The sequence below is a fragment of the Meriones unguiculatus genome, chromosome 1 (genome assembly GCF_030254825.1).
Source record: "Meriones unguiculatus strain TT.TT164.6M chromosome 1, Bangor_MerUng_6.1, whole genome shotgun sequence".
Classification (NCBI taxonomy): domain Eukaryota; kingdom Metazoa; phylum Chordata; class Mammalia; order Rodentia; family Muridae; genus Meriones; species Meriones unguiculatus.
In genome coordinates, this window is record NC_083349.1 from 573,191 (window position 1) to 592,273 (window position 19,083).

At 42.2% G+C, this 19,083-nt stretch overlaps 1 protein-coding gene across 2 annotated transcripts in view; it reads right to left on the reverse strand.

Annotated features, from left to right (window-relative positions):
- Nucleotides 1–19,083, reverse strand: part of Kif24 (kinesin family member 24) — a 68,242-nt gene that overhangs the window by 5,934 nt on the left and 43,225 nt on the right. For both annotated transcript variants that reach the window (XM_060378100.1, XM_021634443.2), the window contains exons 7-11: nt 16,120–16,207; nt 8,509–8,630; nt 7,630–7,735; nt 4,989–5,060; nt 1,207–1,316 (exon numbers count right to left, since the gene is read on the reverse strand). In XM_060378100.1, the coding sequence (XP_060234083.1) occupies nt 1,207–1,316; nt 4,989–5,060; nt 7,630–7,735; nt 8,509–8,630; nt 16,120–16,207 (498 nt within the window). The remainder of the gene's footprint in view (nt 1–1,206; nt 1,317–4,988; nt 5,061–7,629; nt 7,736–8,508; nt 8,631–16,119; nt 16,208–19,083) is intronic.

Here is a 19,083-nt window from a genome sequence, read left to right on the forward strand (position 1 = left end):
CCTGTTGTCCTGCAAACAACACCCTGACAGGCTTCTCTGGGAAGGTGAACTGCGCAGTTCAGAAACCATCAGATTGTGCTAGTCCCACTAGAGCAAAGGTGACACGGATTTTCAGAAGCCCCTAACCTAGCACTGCTGACACCCTATACTAGGTACAATTCTTCCTTATAGAGGTTCTGTGTATCGGACAGTTAGTAACATCTGTGGCTTTTACCCACGAGATGCCAGTAGCACCTTTTCCCAGTCATGATAATCAAAACTGTTCTTCCTTCCTGGGGGCTGGAGAGGTGGCTCAGAAGTTAAGAGCACTGGCTGCTTTTGCACAGGACCCACCAGGTTTGGTTCCCAGAAGCCATATTGTGGCTCACAACTCTCTGTAACTGCAGTTTCAGGTAATCTGATGCTTCTGTTCTACTCGCACCAGGCACATACATACATGCATACAGGCAAAACATTCATATACATAAAATGATCTGAAACATTTAAAAAAATGTTCTGTAAGAGAACTAACTATAAGTAGAAATGGGAGTGATGCTGACAGATACCAAAGGCCCTTCAGAGAGAAGCCAGAGCAAGCGATTAATGGGTGGCAGCTTTAAGACCAGCAAGATGGCTCCGTGGGTTAAGGTACTTGCTGGCCAAGTGTGAAGATCTGAGTTTGACCTGTGATTCATATGGTAGAAGGCACTGACAGAAGTCCTCTGACATCCACACGTCCCCATACCCACTGTCCCTGAAAGTTTTCTTAAAGAGGTGCTTCCTCAGCCACCAACTTTTAATAAATCTTTGGAAAGCTCCTATCCTTGCCTATTCTTCTCTGGGTCACTATCTTTCTTGACATGTCCAGATTGGTCCTTTCTGGACCTACATGCTAAGGTCAGCAGAAAGCTTCCTGAGCCTACACCAGGTTAATACTACTGACGGCATCTATCCCTGAAGGGTTACACACATCCTTCTTTTGGCACACACACAAAAGGAGGGTTCATTAGGTCATAGTTTTCAAAATGCTAGTGTCGTAGCTCGAGAAGAACGGTGTGGAGTTCACTGTCAGATCACTGTTTTTTGAGAGGGATGTGCACAAACACATGTGGCCTGTTCACACAATCTGACAGCCTATTTTCTTTCTTCCATGTGGCCTTGAACTCAGAGATCCACTGCCTCTGCCATCACTGCCTAGCACAACCTGACATCCTATAACTAACTTACCGGTCAGCATAGCGCAAGGTATTTAATGTATACTCCGTGGCAATGTGACTTGGTGAGATGTTGGCGATCATGCAAGTTTTGGCATTGCCAATGAAAGAGTCCTTCAGGACCTGTCCAAACCAGGAAACAGGGCAATGAACAAAGGGTATATTGACTATTTAAGTGTGAAGATGCTGGCTATAGCTTGCTCTATTAACAAAAAACATTTTATAAAAGAAGAAATACATTAGACTGGAGAGATGGCTCAGTGGTTAAGAGCACTGGCTGCAGGAGGTAGAGGCAGGAGTTCAAGGCCAGCCTGGTCTACAAAGGGAGTCCAGGATAGCTACACAGAGAAACCTTGTTTTAAAAAACAAAGAGACAAACACACACACAAACAGAGCACTGGCTGCTCTGTAAGAGGACCTCCGTTCAGTTCCTAGCATCCTATGGTTGTTCACAACCATCTGTAACTCCTGAGGCCTTCTTCTGGTCCGTGTGGGGTGCAAACACACACATAAGACATACATATGAATTTAAAAAGGAAGAAGAAATACAACCAACCAATAAGCAAAGCAGAAGTATTCAGAGAAACAAACTGACAGGAAACCAGCATCTGTGGTGCTGAGGAGGTTGCTTAGGAGAGAGAACTTGGCAAGCATGAGGACAGGAGTCAAACTCCTCCCTCATGTAAGAAACTAGGTATAGTCGTGAGCACCTATAGCTCAGGGCTGCAGGAGAGTCGAGATGGCAAGGTGGGTGGAGCTTGTTGACACCAGCCTAGCTCCAAGACCCAATCTTGTTCCAAGGGGAAAAGGTGGACTGACAGATCAGGATACTTGAGGTCTTCTTCTGGCCTGTGTGTACATGGATGAATATACGCACAATTCATGCTCATATACAACCCCTGCTCACATACAAATATGAAATAAAAAGTCTTAAGATGAAAAATGAACATTTTGTATATAAAACTAAGAAAGTCTAGTAACACTTTGCCCAGTATGTGTTTGTCTGGAAGAGGGAACTTCCCTACACTCCTGTGACAGTTAACTTCAGTTGTCAACTCAAAGATGTTAAGGTATGTTTCACCTTCTACTATTCTTTTTCCAAGGAGAGATAAGGTCTTACTATGTAGCCCTGGCTTGCCTGAAACTCACTACCAGGCTGGCCTTGAACTCACAGAAACCTGCCTGCCTCTGCCTTCCGAATGCTAGGACTAGAGGCATGTGCTACTATATCTGGCTGTACTTTACATTATGTGTATTGTTGAGATTATTCTTTTTAAAAGTAGAAGCATACTTTCTGGGAATGAGAACTGATATAAAAACAAAAAGTTAGGGCTGGAGAGATGGCGTAGTGGTTAAGAGCACTGGCTACTCTTCCAAAGGTCCCGAGTTCAATTCCCAGCAACCACATGGTGGCTCACAACCAACTATAATGAGACCTGGTGCCCTCTTCTGGTGTGCAGACATACATGCAGGCAGAACACTGTATTAAAAATAAATCTTCAAAAACAAAAAGTTAAATGGCAGAGTCAGGAATGGTATATTGGGTCTCTGGTTGAAATCTGGTTTCAATAAAAACACTCAGGGCTTGGAAAGATGGTTCAGTGATCAAGAATGCTTCTAGCTCTTCCAAAGGATCCAAGTTCAGTTCCCAGCACCCAATCAGGTGGTTCATAACCATCTGTAACTCCTGCTACAGGGGATCAAATGACCTCTTTTAGACTCTGAGCACCTGCACTCACTCCAGTACATTCCCACATATACACACACATATACACAGACCTGAGAAGTTATATTCAAGCTGGGCAAAGTAGTGCACGCCTGTGACCCCAGCACTCTAGGAAGCAGAGGCAGGCAGATGGCTGTGAGTTGGAGGCCAGCCTCGTCTACCAAGCAAGTCCAAGTCTAAGACAGAGAAATCCTGTCTCCAAAAACCAACCCCCACCAAAAAAAAAAAAAAAGTTATATTTAGTCCAGAGATCACTAATTTTGAGTAAGGTGGAGCTACAGAACCTAACCAAGTTCTTCCTTCCTGGCTTCTGTATGGACAGGACCCAGTACTGAAAGAAGCTCATGACAGCACAACTACTTCCACGTCTCTTTCTTCCTAGGCAAATCTTTCTCTAGGCTGCTCCTCTGTAGCCAATAAAGAGCCGGTCATTTCCCAGACAACAAAAGAAAAATGTTCCTATGTTTCTATTATTTAGAGTAAACAGGATGGCCTGGTAATGCAGGCCTATAATCCTAGATGCTCAGAAGACTGAGGCAGGAAGATAACAAGTTCAAGACTTGTCTCTATCACCAAGTGAATTCAAGGTCTAGCTGTACAATTTAAGGAGACTTTTATCTCAAAACAAAAATTTAACCTGGGGATCTATATCCCTGGGATATAGCACTTGCCTAGAATGTGAGGGCTCAGGCCTTAGCCCCTGCCCCCAGAACAGTTACAGCTAATATTTGTGCATTTTTTTTACATAGTGTTTTGCTGTTGTTGAGGTGGGTGAGGTCCTGATCAGTTGTCCAGGTTGGACTCAAAATTCCTGGCTAAAGCAATCCTCCTGTCTTTCTCTCCTGCGTAGCTGGGTTGACAGTCATAAACAACCATGTCAACTTCCTCCCCACACCCTACACTGCACAGTTTTAAAACTATAAAGATAGTAAATGGTCAACTTATATATGCTCCTATAACATAGAAAGTTAATTTGTAGTTGCATTCATACTTGTATACTATATTTACCTTTAAGCTTTCTTTGTGTAGATAAAAATGCTTTAAACAACACAGGCAACAGAGCTTTTTTTTTTTTTTTTTACATGTAACACAGTCCTGTCATCTTTTCCAATTTCATGTGTAGAGAGCCTGAAGTCATTACCTGTTTGAACAGAAGCTCTAAGTTCTATAGCCATGACTGCACCAAGCATGGTTCCTCCCCCAGTGTTGAGGATTAAATGTAGGATGTGGTACATATCAGGCAAGTGATCTATGATCCTGGCCTATTCCCCATTGTTTAGACAGACAGGATCTCATTGTGTTGCTCAGGCTGATCTCCAATGTATGGGCTCAAGCAATCCTTCTGCCTCAGCCCAAGTTGCTGGGAACAGACACCAGCATATCCAACAATTTATGCTTTTAGAGATGTAGTCTTGCTATGCTATCCAGGCTAGTCTTGAATTCCTGGTTCATGTGATCCTCCTGCCTCAGCTTCCTGAGTAGCTGGACTTCAGGAAAATGTACCACATCCACAGTAAGAATCTTTACACTGGAAGAATACAGAAAGGTGCTTAATCTGAGAAGGGAGACTTAATTAAGGGTTTCTCAGATCAGATTTGCCTGTGGACGATTGTCTTGTTAACGGAGGTAGGAGAGACCCAGGTACATGAGCTGCACCAGTCCCTGTCAGGTGGTCCTCGGCTGGATAGGAAAACTTGCCTAAGCAGCTGGGGAGAGCCAGTAAGTAGCATTACTTCATGATTCCTGCTTCAAGTTCTTGGATGCCATTACTAAGAGCTCGGAGTGCTGGTTGGCATATTTTATCACAGCAACAGAACGAAACTAGAACAGGTGGTCACAAGGAGAACATGGCTGCCTTCTTAGGAGTATAGCTGCCCTGGTGGCACAGATATCTCTGCCTGAGTACACTGACAGCTCCTGGAGGGAAAATGATACCTAAGTTCTTTTCTCCCCAGTATATTTTAGCATCATGTCTTGTTAGTAGTGGATACTTGACTAAATTAACAACTTAATGGAGGAAGAAACAATGAATGAACCAAAACAAATTCAAGGCTTTTGTTTAACTTTACCTGAGTCAGTTTGCTCTGCCTGAAAGGTGTATGGGTATGTTCCTGGTCCAATGCTCGGATACATTCTTTCAGCTGTAAAGTGGGAGAGTACAAGACCCATCAATATGACACTAAAGTGAGGGACAGTCAGATGCTACATTTATAAGTTTCTTTTTCTTTAAAGTATATTTTTTATTTAATGTATATGAGTATTTTGCCTATACACACACTGGTGTGGGGAGTAATCCAGAGCAAGAGTGAGGTTGAGATGTCCAAACCCAAAAAATCTCATCCTGATATCAGCAAGAGTAGGATTGCTTTCTCATGTCTTGGGGCATGAGGCCTGTAGGAATATTCCCACCTCTGCCACCCTTGAGGTAGTCATATAACCACCCTTGAGGTAGTCATATAACCACCCTTGAGGCAGTCTGGAAGTTTGGTCAGATTTCAGGCTAAACTTCCCCTCTCCTTATAAAGACATGTCCAGCAAGCACTTGGAATTCCTCTTCATGCAAATGAAGCATTGCCAGCACCTCGGCCACTGCCAACAATATACACTCACCCTGGAGACCCCACCCACTCCCCAAGGTTTATAGAGCCCTCACTCCCCTTCAATAAAGAATGTTTCACTGAAAACCATCACTAGAGAAGGCTGTGTTTCTCTCACTCAATGCTGACTGGGATCCTGCTTCACCCACCTGCCCAGCTAAACTTCATTCCCTCAGTCCAGCCTGGTATGCAATGGTGCCTGGTCACCCCAAGGGGAAAAGTGGACCTGGGGCAGCTGGTGCACCGTGTGTGTCTGTCTAGTGCCCACACAGGCCAGAAGAAGGCATTGGATCTCCTGGGACTGGAGGTATAGAGCCACCATATGGGTGTTGGGAATGGAACCCTAATCCTCTGGAAGAGCAGCCAGTGCTCCTAACTTGTGAGCTGTCTCTCCAGGCCTGGAAGGTTAGTTTTCTTAATTAAAGCAGAATCAGCAGCTAGGAGTGCTGGCTGCTCTTCCAGAGGAGAGAGTGTGGTTCCTAGCACCCCAATGGGCAGCTCATAACCACTTGTTAGCTCCATGCAGCTTCAGGGGATCTAATACCCTCTTCTGGCCTCTGCAAACACCCAAACACATGTGGCATACAGACATCACAAACAGACAAAGAGAGAAAAGCAAAGCTCAAGATTGTGTAAAATCAAACAGACAAACAAAACACAGGCAAGAATGGAAAAACACCATCCTGCCTTATCTTGCTAAGGATCCAAAACTTAGAGGCTGTGATCCTACATTAGCTCTGAGTCTGTAATGAGACTGATGAACCCAGGAAGCCACCCTCTGGTCCTGGGTCCAAGCTTATGCACTGGCAATCCTAGCTTACCTGTTCTTCCTTTCTTCACAACTACAGATATGCTCAGGTAGACAACACACCTAAGCTACTTCTCTCTCCCCCTCATCCATGTATATGGGTGTAATTATAGGTATATAGGTATAAATTCAAGATTTGGATATAAACTGATTGGTGCACATGTGAAGGTCAGAGAACAACTCTGTGGAGCCAATTCTTTCTCTCACCATTACATGGGTTCCACAGACTGAGCACATGTCAGGCTTTTGTGGCATGTGAGGGTCATCTCATAGTCCTTACCATCTCATTTTAAAGAGGAGAAATTGTGGCAAGGGAGTGTTGTCTGGTCCTGGGTGGGCTGTACTTTATGGCTATCAGAGTCACACACTTTTGGTCAGAGGCCGTGAGTACTTGACCAGTTCACTGAAGCCATCTGCACCTGGAACCTCACCTATAAGGGTCAGAGTACTTTGACTGGCAATACAGAAACACTAAAAGTACGCTGAATGGCTGGTGGAATAAATGATGCTTACATTATTTTACTTAACCTATTATATACTATCCCAAGTATTACTTTGGGATACAACAAATATGAAAATATATTACTGAAACATTTTATATGCTTTTCTGATACAAATTTTCAAAATCCTGTATTTTACTTTAGAGACATCTTCAGTAAGACTAGTTACACTGGGGCCCATATACACATATAGTAATAATAAAATAAAGTAATCCATCTTATGGAAAGGACGGGACTGCTTACACTCTTAAGTTTTTGTATTTATTTATTCTGTGTGTATGTGTATGTGGTGACATGTGTGTCACAGTGCACAATGTGGAGTCAGCTTGTATGAGTTGCTATCTTTCCACTACATGGGTCTTAGAGATCAGACCCTGGATGTCAGGCGAGGCAGCAAGTACTTTTACTAGCTAAGCGTGTCTGGCCTTGGCTAAGTTTTTCAACTGCTGATAACTGTTGAAGCTGAGTGACAAGCATCTGAAAGATACACTACTCACTTTCTATATTTGTATCCTTGAAGTATAGTTTAAATTTTAGGGAGTAGGAAAAAAGCTTTCTCAGCCATTTAGCAATTGCAGAAACATTTCTCTTTCTAACTGGTAGAGATTGGGGAAAAGAGGCAGGGGAAGAAGAAGAGCAGCCCCGTGCTGTGGAGAGGCTTCCTGGACCTGCAGTCTAGCTCAGGACTTCCACTGTCAAATGAGAATGTGTGTGCTGCCCTTCTGATTCTACCCAGCCTTACTGACTGGCTTCATGTTGGGGCAGAATCTCTCAAAATAGGGACTTTTAGATCAGAGCAACTCACAGCCAAAAGACTCTGGTTTATTTCTGCGCCTTCCATCTTGGTCTGTCGGTCTGAGTCCCTGGCATCTGCTGCTCTCTCACTCCCAGCCAAATCAATGAAAGAGATCCTAGAAAAAAGACACAGCAGAAATGACTTCTTTGGGGCTTTGGTTTATTTCCCTATTAGCTGACACTTTGTAACCTCAGAAAGAAATGGAGCACAGCTCATCCTCAGGGAAGAAAAGACATTATTGTTAGCTTTCCAAAAACATCACAAGGTCCTCAAGTGTCAGCTGGAGCTGGGACTGTTCACTTACACTTCAATTGGCTTTATGCATTTGTGGGAAAGTATGACTGAAGTTAATAAAGCATTTCCCCACAAGGCCTGGTGACTATAATGCAGATCAGTTAGATAATTAAACATAAAGTTTTATTGGCTGTTTTCTAACAAGAAAGGATGAAAAAGAAGAGAATGACTCATTACTCAGAGGTGGGACAGGCTCATCCATCAGCATGGCAGAGTTTGCTACGATAGCACCAGGGAAGCAATGAATGCATCCAATTGTCTTATGTCTTCTTTCAAGAAGAATGGGTTCCACCACCCCCATTTATGGCCTGCATGTTCTCCAAGATGCATTCCTTGCGGTTTCTCTGCTGATACTGTGTTTCACGTTAGAAGCAATCAATGTCTGTTTTAAAACCTTCGGGTTGACCAACAATAGGTCATTACTTCATGATTAATCAGTTGATGGCACTTTATACAATGACTTATTTCAGGGCTAACAGTACTGCTCTATACCCCTGCAATGAAGACAGGGTGTCCTGTGTTGAGCATGTATATTTCAAAGTCACATATGGAAAGGTTATAGATAATCCAATTCTCCACATAGGTGCAGCTCACCTGCCAAATGTGCTCTTGGCTGAATCTTTGATCTGGATTTGTATGATAGCATGGGAGCGGGAGGAGTCTGCGTTGACGCCAGTGGCCCCAGTGCTGCGTTCCTTACTGCCCTTTAAGATCACCTGAAAATAAAACCCAAAGCATGACTTCCTCTGGGAGAAAACAAAGTCCTGTGGCTCTGGAAAGTTAGCAAGCAGCAGAGACCAGGCATATAATTTTGTTAACATACTGCAGTTTTCCACTTCCAGGTGGAAGGCTGCCCAGACATTAAACTAAACAGAGTAAGTAGCAACAGCAGTGAGAACAATGTAGAATACTAATCTGGTGGGAGAACATTCAATGGCTTAAAAGCTAATTTACTTCTAAATCTTACGCACTCTTTTTAATATCTTTGATGGATCTAACTGTTGGTATAATGTTCTTTTGGAATATATACACCTTACCCTTGTTCATTCAAATGCTGATTTCTGTCCCCCAACTCTCTGGTTTCAATCCAGATATTGCATTGTGATACTTATTCTAAGCATCCTGTCTCAACTTTGTGTAAACAGGCCAAAATAAAGCAACTAGCCACAATGTTGAACAATGGGAGGAGCCAGAGGGCAGGAAATGAGTTCGAGTAGAGAGAGGAGAGCTGAGTGGGAGAAGATCTTGGAACTACGTGGAGAATGAACCAGACCTAAGATTTCACAAAAAGCAAGTATAATGGGTAAAATCTAAATGTTAGGGAACTATGAGGGCTTGGAGGTTTAAGAGAGAGAGTAACTATTGCCCAGCATTGTATTCTAGGTTAACTAAATAAACCCAGTCTCTGTGTGGTGATTTGGTTATACAGCTGTTTAGGATTAACAGAAGATATATCAATAGTAAATATTAATTGTCACATACAACATAAAAACTCTAAAACTAACTGAGAGATAAAAGAAAAATGTCTCTAGCCAGAACTCCAACAATACTTGGCCAATAAATCCTTGGCTGTAATATCCTACAACACTCAATGGCTTAAGAGCTAATTTACTTCTAAATCTTATGCATTCTTTTTAATAACTTTGATGGATCTAACCTAACTAAGATTCCCTAGGGCAAAACTTGGCTCTCAAGCAAGGTCTCACAGCATTCATCTATCTTAGTAACTAAAGCAAAGAACAGAAATATACCTCACAGAATGACTGATCACATCCACCTGCTCTACCAGGATGCAGGCAGGAAAGAGGCCAAGCCTGACATTCAGGAACAAGGAAGTGAGTTATGTCATGTGCCTAAAAAGTCATCAACTCTAGTACTCACTTAGCCCTGTCTGGGAGTCAAGACTAACTGGGATCTTTTGGCCACAAAGGAGGGGATGAGGAGAGAAGCCTCAGACCCCAGCCTCCAAGCAATAAAAATATAATCATAAATGAGCATATCACTCCCCAGTCTCCCAGAATTTTTATTTGTGTCATATAGAACACAGTCATGTTTTCCAAATTAAGAGACCAAATATAGAACCAAACTCAACAACAAGCTTCAAAATATCTTACCAAGCAGGGGCAGGTGTTTTATTTTCACAAACCAACCAACCAACCAACCAACCAACCTCAAAATAAGTTCTGGCCAGGTGTGATGGCACACACCTTTAATCCCAGCACTCAGGAGGCAGAGACAGGTGGATCTCTGTGAGTTGAAGGCCAGGCTGGTCTACAGAAGTCCATGGCAGCCAGGGCTACAAGGAAAAACCCTGTCTCAACAAACAAACAAACAAACAAACAAACAAACGAAAAGTTCTGGGCTGAGAATGTAGCTCAGTTGGTAGGGTTGGTAGAGTGCCTGTCCAGCATGTACAAAACCCTGGATTTGCTCTCCAGTGCTGCATACAGCTGTAGACCTATTCCTTCAGAGGTGAAGGTCGGAAGATCAGGCAGTTTAAGGTCATCCTAGGCTACAAAGCAAACTTAATCAAACGCAGCCTGCTTGAGGCCCTGTCTCAAAACCAAAACCAAAAAGAATTTCTCACTCTTAGTCCCAGCACTCAGGAGGCAGAGGCAGTAAGATTTCTATGAGTTCAAGGATAGCCTGTTCTACAGAGTGAGTGTCAGAGTAGTCAGGGCTACATAGTGAGACCATGCTTTGAGACCATGCTTCAAAAAAACAAAACAAAGCAAAAAACAAACAAACAAAACACACACACACACACACACACACACACACACACACACCAAAATAGTTTGGAGATGAATGAGACAAAAGTCCTAGAATGCTGTAAGCAGAGAATTTACAACATAATTTTGGTGGAGTTCAGAGGAACAGAATGCTGACAGGAATGTAGACAGTAAAGACTGTCGCACAAATTTCAGATGAGAACAAAGACACTACTGGGATAGGACTAGCGGCCATTCATATTATATTTTGGTAAAGAATTTGCCTATATTTTCCCATGAAATAGGTGGTTGTGCACTGCCATGTGGGTGCTGAGAACTGAACCTGGGCCCTGTGCAAAAGCAGCCATTGCCCTTAACACTGAACTGACTGCTTCCTTTTGAATTTATAGAAACTTAAAGAGTTTATCTTTAGTCTCAGGAGAGAGAATAAATTTTGGTTCTGGAATGAACTGTTAAGATTTGGGGTCCAAACCAGGCATGGTGGTACACACCTGTAATCCCAGAATTCTGGGAGGCTGAGGCAGGTAGATCTTTGTGAATTTGAGGCCAGGCTGGTCTACAAAATGAGGTTAGGACAGTCAGGGCTACACAGAGAAACCCTGTCTCAAAAAAAAAAAAAAAAAAAAAAAAAAAGAAAGAAAACAAAAAAACAAAAACAAAGGGTAAATTTTGGGGGTTTCCTGGGGAGATAAAAACGTCTGTATATGAAACAGCCACAAGCCGTTGGAAGTAGAGCAGAATGCTATGATTTGAATAGGAAATGTTCCCAAGAGCTCTCCAGGTGGTGGAGTTATTTTGGGAGTTTATAGGGACTTCAGGAGGCGGAGTCAGGTCAATGGGAATATGTCCTTTGAGTCTGTTATTCCTGGCCACTTTCTGCCTCTGCTTCTGGTTTCTGTCCCTAGTGGCATAAACATCTGTTCTTTGCCATTTTTTTGCCATGGTTTTGCCCAGGTTTATGGGACAAGTGACCACAAACTGAACCCTATGAAACCTTGAGCTGAAAGAACCTTCTATCTTCAAGATATTTTGTCACAGAAATGAGAATAACTAAGACATTATTTAAATCACCTAGTTTATAGCTTGCTAAAATATATTGTTCTATTTTTATTTTTTTAAGGTTGTGTGTGTGTTAGTTATATGTATGCATAGGTGTGTTTGCCCATGCAAGTGTGCAAGGAAGTCAGACATCAGAATGTTTTTCTTCATATATTTTCTTATCTATTATTTATTTGAGAAAGGTCTCACTGTGTAGCCCTAGCTGATTTAGAACTTGTTATGTAGACCAGGCTGGCCTTGAACTCACAAAGATCTGCCTGCCTCTGCCTCAGTGCTGGGATGAAAGAGATGTGTCCCCAAGATTGATCATCTGTTTTTGTTGTCATTGTTTGTTTTAAACAAGGTCTTGCTATATAGCCTAGCCTAATCTAGACTTGCCCAGGCTAGCACCAAACTCATATTCCTTCTGCCTCAACCTCTCAAGCACTAGGATTATAGACACACACTTGGTTTGCTGGGTGCCATTCATCGTAGAAAACTTGCTCAGCACTCTCATGATCTTAGGTTCAATCTGCAGTATCGGGAGAGGGATGGTACTCAAGAGGTGACTCAAGAGGCAGAAATAGGAGGATTGCCAAAAGGAAGAACAACCTGGTCAGCATGTTGGGTTCCAGGTCAGCTGAGGCTATATAGTAAGAGCTATTTAACACCACAGAGAACTAAAAAGATGTAGATGTAGAGCACACAGTATGATCAGGACACGGTAAGTTCATGGCAGCAATTTTTCAAAGACAGAAAGAACTGACACCTGTACGTAAATTTCCAAAACTGTTGTTTTCCTCAGAATTTCATGGGAATATAGTTCTATCAACTATCAGAGATGCCACAGGTTCCTCAGTACACATCTAAAAGAGGAGGAGGAAACGAAGAATGGGAAAGGGAAGGAGAGCCAGAGCCCCCAGCTTTATCTGGTCAAGAGACTGTAACACTGAGCTTCCTGCCAAATGCCAAAGCACCACAGCACTTGAATGGTTAGTGCTGTGCAGGCGACCTTTGCCCTGATATGCAGGGGCACTGTGCACAGACAGTCCCTAAGAGGACCTGCTACTCTTGAAGACAAGCAAGTGTGGTTCTGAGCTGCCATACCAAGGGGGAGGTGGGGCTACAACCCCTGTAACTGCATCTTCAGCATACATGACACTTTCTGGCCTCTGGGAGCATCTGCACACATTGGCACACATTCACACAAATACAAACATATGCACAAATAAAAATAAATTTAAAAAGCTACTAGAATTATGTGAGACAGGAAATCTCTAATGGACTGACCAACAAGAAAAACAAAACACAAAAAAACTTGAGTGGACTGGAGAGGGCTAGGCACATGTTTGCTCTTGCCAAGTCTCAGTTCCATCACATACACACATGGAGGCAAACACTGACACTAAATAGATAAATAAATATAAACAAAGTTTTTAAAGAATAATAATAATAAAAAAATCTTGAACCCAAATTTGAGTGATAGTTCTTCATAAATGCAGAACACCGGTGAGTACAGGCAGTCAGTCAGTCATGGATTTTCAAGAATGGAAAATCCTGTTTGAAAAATGAAGCTGCCAGTTGTACAGGCAATGTCAGGTGGCCATGCTGGAATGCCCCTGAAGGTTATCTGAGGGAAACACTTGAAGATGACACTTTAACAAACACAGAGGTGAAACCTAAGTAGGTATCAAAGCTGACATCTGAGAGAGTGTAGGTGTGACACTGAAGTAAGCAAGTGTTGCTGTTGCAAGTCAATAAATGTTCATGTCAGATATCCATAAGTTATGTTAACTTTCTACCTTGATCTCTGATGTCTTCCTGATTGTAGTTTTGTAGACTTTGGGGATCAATCAATGGCAATACAGCAATAACAAGCTAAAAATGAAAACCTTCAGACTTTTTAAAGGAACAATACTTTAGGATAAGACAATGCCATGTACTTTCCCAAGAGAGGGTCACGTGACTCAGACTGGCCCTTACGCTCAGTTGTGGGACTGGTAGTGTGGTGCAGTGGCAGAGTGCTTGCTTAGCAGGTGGGAGGCCACGGTTTTGATCTGCAGCACATAGAGAAAGCAGCGCAGCTGGGACTCCAAGGAAAAGGTGTTTGTTTCTTTTCCATCAGAGACTCTCAAGGACTAGGGTGACTAGTCTAGAAGACTACTGTGAATCCATGGGTAAGAAACATTTTCTTCCTGACTCCATAGCAGAGGGCACTCTGGGCAGCTTGAGAATATCCAGAGTCCCTACCCCTTGTGTTCTGAACCTGGCTTTGTAATCACCAGAAAGGGGCTCTTAGGTGATTTGCTACAATAGCCACACAGATCTGTCTTCAGATTTTAGATCCCAAGACACTTGGCACATAAATGTGTAATCTCGACCCTCATAGATAAGCCAAACCTACTTATTTTTCTTGGGAAAAACAAATTCAGAAACTAAGATATTACTAATCATTAGTCACCATTTCACACAATCTATTTTTAAGATTTATTTTTATTTTTAATTATATATATCTGTGTGGGTATGTACACTTGAGAACAGGTGCCCAGGGAGGCCCAAGGTGTTGGAGTTACAAGTAGTTGTGAGCTGTTCAGTGGCGGTGCTGGGAACCAAATTCAGGTCTTCTACAAGAACAGTAAATGCTCTTTTTTTGCAGGGGTGGAGGTTGAGACAGGATTTCTCTGTAGCTTTGGCTGTCCTAAACTCTCTTTGTAGACCAGGCTGGCCTTGAACTCACAGTGATCTGCCTGCCTCTGCCTCCACAAGTGCTGGGCAGTAAATGCTCTTAACTGTTGAACCATCTCTCTAGCTCCAATACAACCAAGTGTCCCATCAACTCCCCTCTCCTTCTTTCACTATATAGTTTAGATTAGCCTGGCTTCTGATCCTCCTGTCTCAGCTTCTAGGATTACAGGCATGAGCTACCATTACTGGCAATTCTTAATACTTTTGTTACTTAATAATACTTTCTTAGGAAATAATACTTAGGGGCTAGAGAGATGGCTCAGACATTAAGACCACTGGCTGCTCTTCCAAAGGTCCTGAGTTCAATTCCTAGCAACCACATGGTGGCTCATAGCCATCTAAAATGAGATCTGGTGCCCTCTTCCGGACTGCAGGCAGAACACTGTGTATATAATAAATATATAAATCTTTTAAAAATACTTAATACTTTCTTCAGAAAAACCGGCCCCTAATAATTTACTATAAATAGTGAAATACAGTGGAAAGGGTGTTGCTTCTGGCCCTTGGCTCTCTGACCACCAGTTTCCAACTGTAGCTTTAGTTTGCTCATCTGGAAGATGAGCTTTATAATATGTATCTTAATTAAATCACAAGGTATTTGGAAAAAAAAAAAACAACAACAACCCACCAGCCAAATATTTGTTAGCAAGTTAAGTGTTCAGTAGACACTTGTGGTTAAAATTAAAATATAATGAAAGCTGGGAGTGGTGGTAAACGTATTTAACCTCAGCACTTAGCAGACAGAAGAAGGCAGATATAAGGCCAGCCTGGTCTACATAGAGAGCTCCAAAACAAACAAACAAACAAAAACAAACAGCTATGTGTGGTGGTTTATTCCTGTACTCATTTCTCTTGAGGTTGAGACATGAGGATAAGAAGTTCAAGGCCATACTTGTTCCAAGCCAGCCTGAGCTACAAAGGGAAGGGGGAAGGGGGAAGGGGAAAAGCAGAGTGTTGGCAGAGTGGGTAAGCTCTGGGTCTGACCCCCAGCATCGACCAGATCCCCCAAAAAAAGCCAGGCTAAGGATCATTAGAAGAAGGTTCACTAGAAAGATGTTTATACATAAATCAATAAATGACTGCTGAGCAAGCAAAAAACAACCACTGATTAACAGTGGATATCACAGAGTCAGTGTTTAGTAAAAAGGCTCTTATTTTTATATATTTCTGTAATGCTTAACAAAGAACAAATATTACTTTTGTTATAACCAATGGCTATAACATTTTAACAAAGAAGCAGACTTCCAAAATTCTTTTGGAGGCATACACAAAAACTAATAAGATGAACTGCCTTGGGAAAAAAGGGAATGGGAAGAGAATTTCCCATTTCTTTGAATTTTGAGAGCATGTGAAATAATTGCTTATTAAAATTTTATTTAAAATAAGAACCCTTGCCTTTAGCAGCTTTCTCATAAGCACACTGCCACAGAAAGTATAATAGCAGCCTTTGAAGCTTTGATACTCTTTGGACCCAAGAGCATCTTTGCCATGAATTCATTTCTGCCACATGCCCTACCTACCACTCTACGGCACTGTGGAGAAAAAAGCTATTTTTGTAAGCTGCCTCACACTTCACGTATGTGCAGCAGGGCCTTGCCCTCTGCTTCCATCTCAACCACCCCACTTGCTAGGAAGAAAATGAAATGTTTTTCCTGGGCTGCGGCTGCTCTGGGGTAGGAGGGGGGATTACCTGTAAGAGGGGCTCCACACTATCCACCTGGAGCTCTTGAAGGCCAGCTATCTGCACCACATGCTTGCTATCTTCTCTTGCGAAGAGGCTGCAGATGCAAAAATGTACTTGGTTTGACACTGGGTGTATCTTACCTTCTCCAGACAGTCTATTCCCATTACATAGTGGTTTTGCAATTTGGATGGGATGGATATGCTTCCCCTCCCCAAATCTACCTCCCTCATGCCAACTTCAGACTACCGAGGTGGTCCTTCTACATAAATCAGTATCTTTGACTAAAACCAAAGCAATGAGCAGAAAACTCCAATGTATTCCGATCCCTGCATGGCACAATCCTGGCTAGTAACTAGGGTAGTAGTGGACATGGGATCTGATCACACTCAAGTTGTGGTCTCTTGAAGAGAAAGCATGAGGTCCTGGTTGCAGCAGCAGCCACTTTGTATCTACAAAGAACTAGCTTCAGTATGGAACCAACAAACAGAGGTAGCACAGAGAGATGCATCATTACTTCTGAGTGATGGAGCAGAATATTTCTGAAGCCTTCCAATTTATCTGAGCCAATGATTTCCCTAAGTAAGGACAGTAGGAGTGGTTTTTTTTTTTTTTTTTTTTTTTTAATTTGTAAGAGAAAAAGTCCTGATGTATTTTTGTTTTGAGACAGGATCTCACTATATAACTCAAGTTGGTCTCCAACTTGTGATCCTCTTGCCTTAGCCTCCTATGTCCTTAGAGTAGAGCCATGTGCCAATGTTTCACTCTGGTACCTAGACCTGCAAAGAGGGTGACAAATGATTACAGACTGCCATTAACATTAAATCAGGTGTACCAAAAACAGGTATTAAATCTGCTCAATATTCTAAAATTATTTTTACCCTTTAGTAAGATACTAATTAAAGTTAAGAATGAAATTTTAAAAAATATTTATATATTTATTTTATGTATATGAGTGCCCTTTCTGCATGTACACTTGCACACCAGAAAAGGGCATCAGATTTCATTGTAGATGGTTGTGAGCCACCATGTGGTTGCTGTGAACTGAACTCGGCATCTCTAGAAAAGCAGACAGCACTCTTAACCACTGAACCATCTCTCTAACCCCTGAAATTCTATTCTGTAGTTCAGAGAAAGAGAGATATTGAAAGAGACTGAATTACTTTCTCAAAATAAAAAGGGGTGGAGGTGTGTGAGGCAGATGTATCTCTATGCATTAAAGGCCTGCTTGGTCTACATAGTGTGTTCTAGGCCAGCCAGGGATATATAGTGAGACACTGCCTGAAAAACAAAAACAAACTTTTTTTTCTCAATTTAAGCTTCATTGCAAATTTCCAAACTTTACAGAATAATAAGAGGAAAACTGTCTTGCCAATGTCCATGACCTTTCAGAAAAGAGTTACCAAAATACTCGTGCTTCTGAAATAAAAGAAGCCAATCCACCTCATATCACTCCCCAACGTGCCACGTGGACTTGGGCTCTGAGCTGTTCACCACAGAAAGGTTCAAGAATTACATTTCTGGAGCTGAAGAAATGGCTCAGTGGTTAAGAGCACGAACTGTTTTTGCAGGGGACTCAGGTTCAGTTCTGAGCACCCATGTCAGACAGTTCATAACTGCCTGTAACTCCAGTTCTAGGGTATCTGATTCCCTCTAGCCTCTGTGTATATCTGCATACACAGTGCATATAAACTCATACAGGTATACACACAAACATACATAAAAGTAATCTTTCTGGAGCTGGCTCAGTGGTCAAGATCACTTGCTGATCTTCCAGAGGAGCCAAATTTGAATCCTAGAAATCATTTGGGTGACTCCCAACTACCTGTAACTTCAACTCCTCTTCTACTCTCTGTGGGCATCTTTACATATGTGAGAGACAAGCATACACATAAATAAAAATATTTTTCGAGACAGGGTTTTTCTGTCTTAGCCTTGGCTGTTCTGGACTCATTCTTTGGACCAGGATGGCCTCCAACCCACAGAGATCTGCCTGCTTCTGCTTCCCCAAGTGTTGGGATTACAGGCGTGTGGCACCATGCACAGTTTAATAAAAATATTTTAAAAGAATTATATTTTTATCCCTTTTTAGGTAAGTCTATGAAAACAAACTTATTTTCTGCACTTAGGAATTTACTTACAAATCCTTAAACTTTATTTTCTAGTTTAAGAAGCAAATTTAAGCTGGGCATAGTGGCACATGTCTTTAGTTGTAGCATTTGGGAGGCAGGCAGATTGCTAAATTTGAGCCTAACCTGGTCTACAAAGTGAGTTCCAGGCCAGCTAGGGCCACCCAAAGAAACTGTCTCGAACTTCCCTGTAGCCCTCCCACCCCCCACCCAAAAGAAGCAGCAGCAAATTCAGCATTTAGGGCTTACAAGAACCCACATTATACCATGTGGGTTTCAGAGATTAAACCCAGACTGTCAGGCTTAGTAGCAGGTACCTTCACCAACTAAACCATCTCATTAGTCCTTTTCAGCTTAGGGTTTTTTGTTTGTTTGTTTAAAACAATAACAACAAAGTCTTAGTCTACAGCCCAGAGTAGCTTAGAACTCACTATACAGGCCAGGATAGCCTCAAGCTTGCAGTGGCTCTCACGCCTCTGCTTTCCAAGCACTAGGATTACAGATACGTGCTGCCATACCTGTCTTGCAAAATATCTTTATTCAAAAACATCAAAGTAAAGTATAATAGTAAATACATAAAGGAGTATCATCAGGGACAGACTTTTACAGAAGCTCAGAAAGGTAGAGAAAAAATAGAACATATTAGGTTATCAGCCAGAGCTACAAAACAAACAGGGCCTACAGGACAGGACACTTAGAGTAAGTGTGGGTCTTCCATAGTATATTAGTTAGGGATGCTGTTGCTATGATAAAACGCCATGACCAAAGTAACTTGGGGAGAAAAGGGCTTATTTCACTCACAATTCATGATAAAAAGTAGTGAGGGCAGGAACTCAGACAGGGC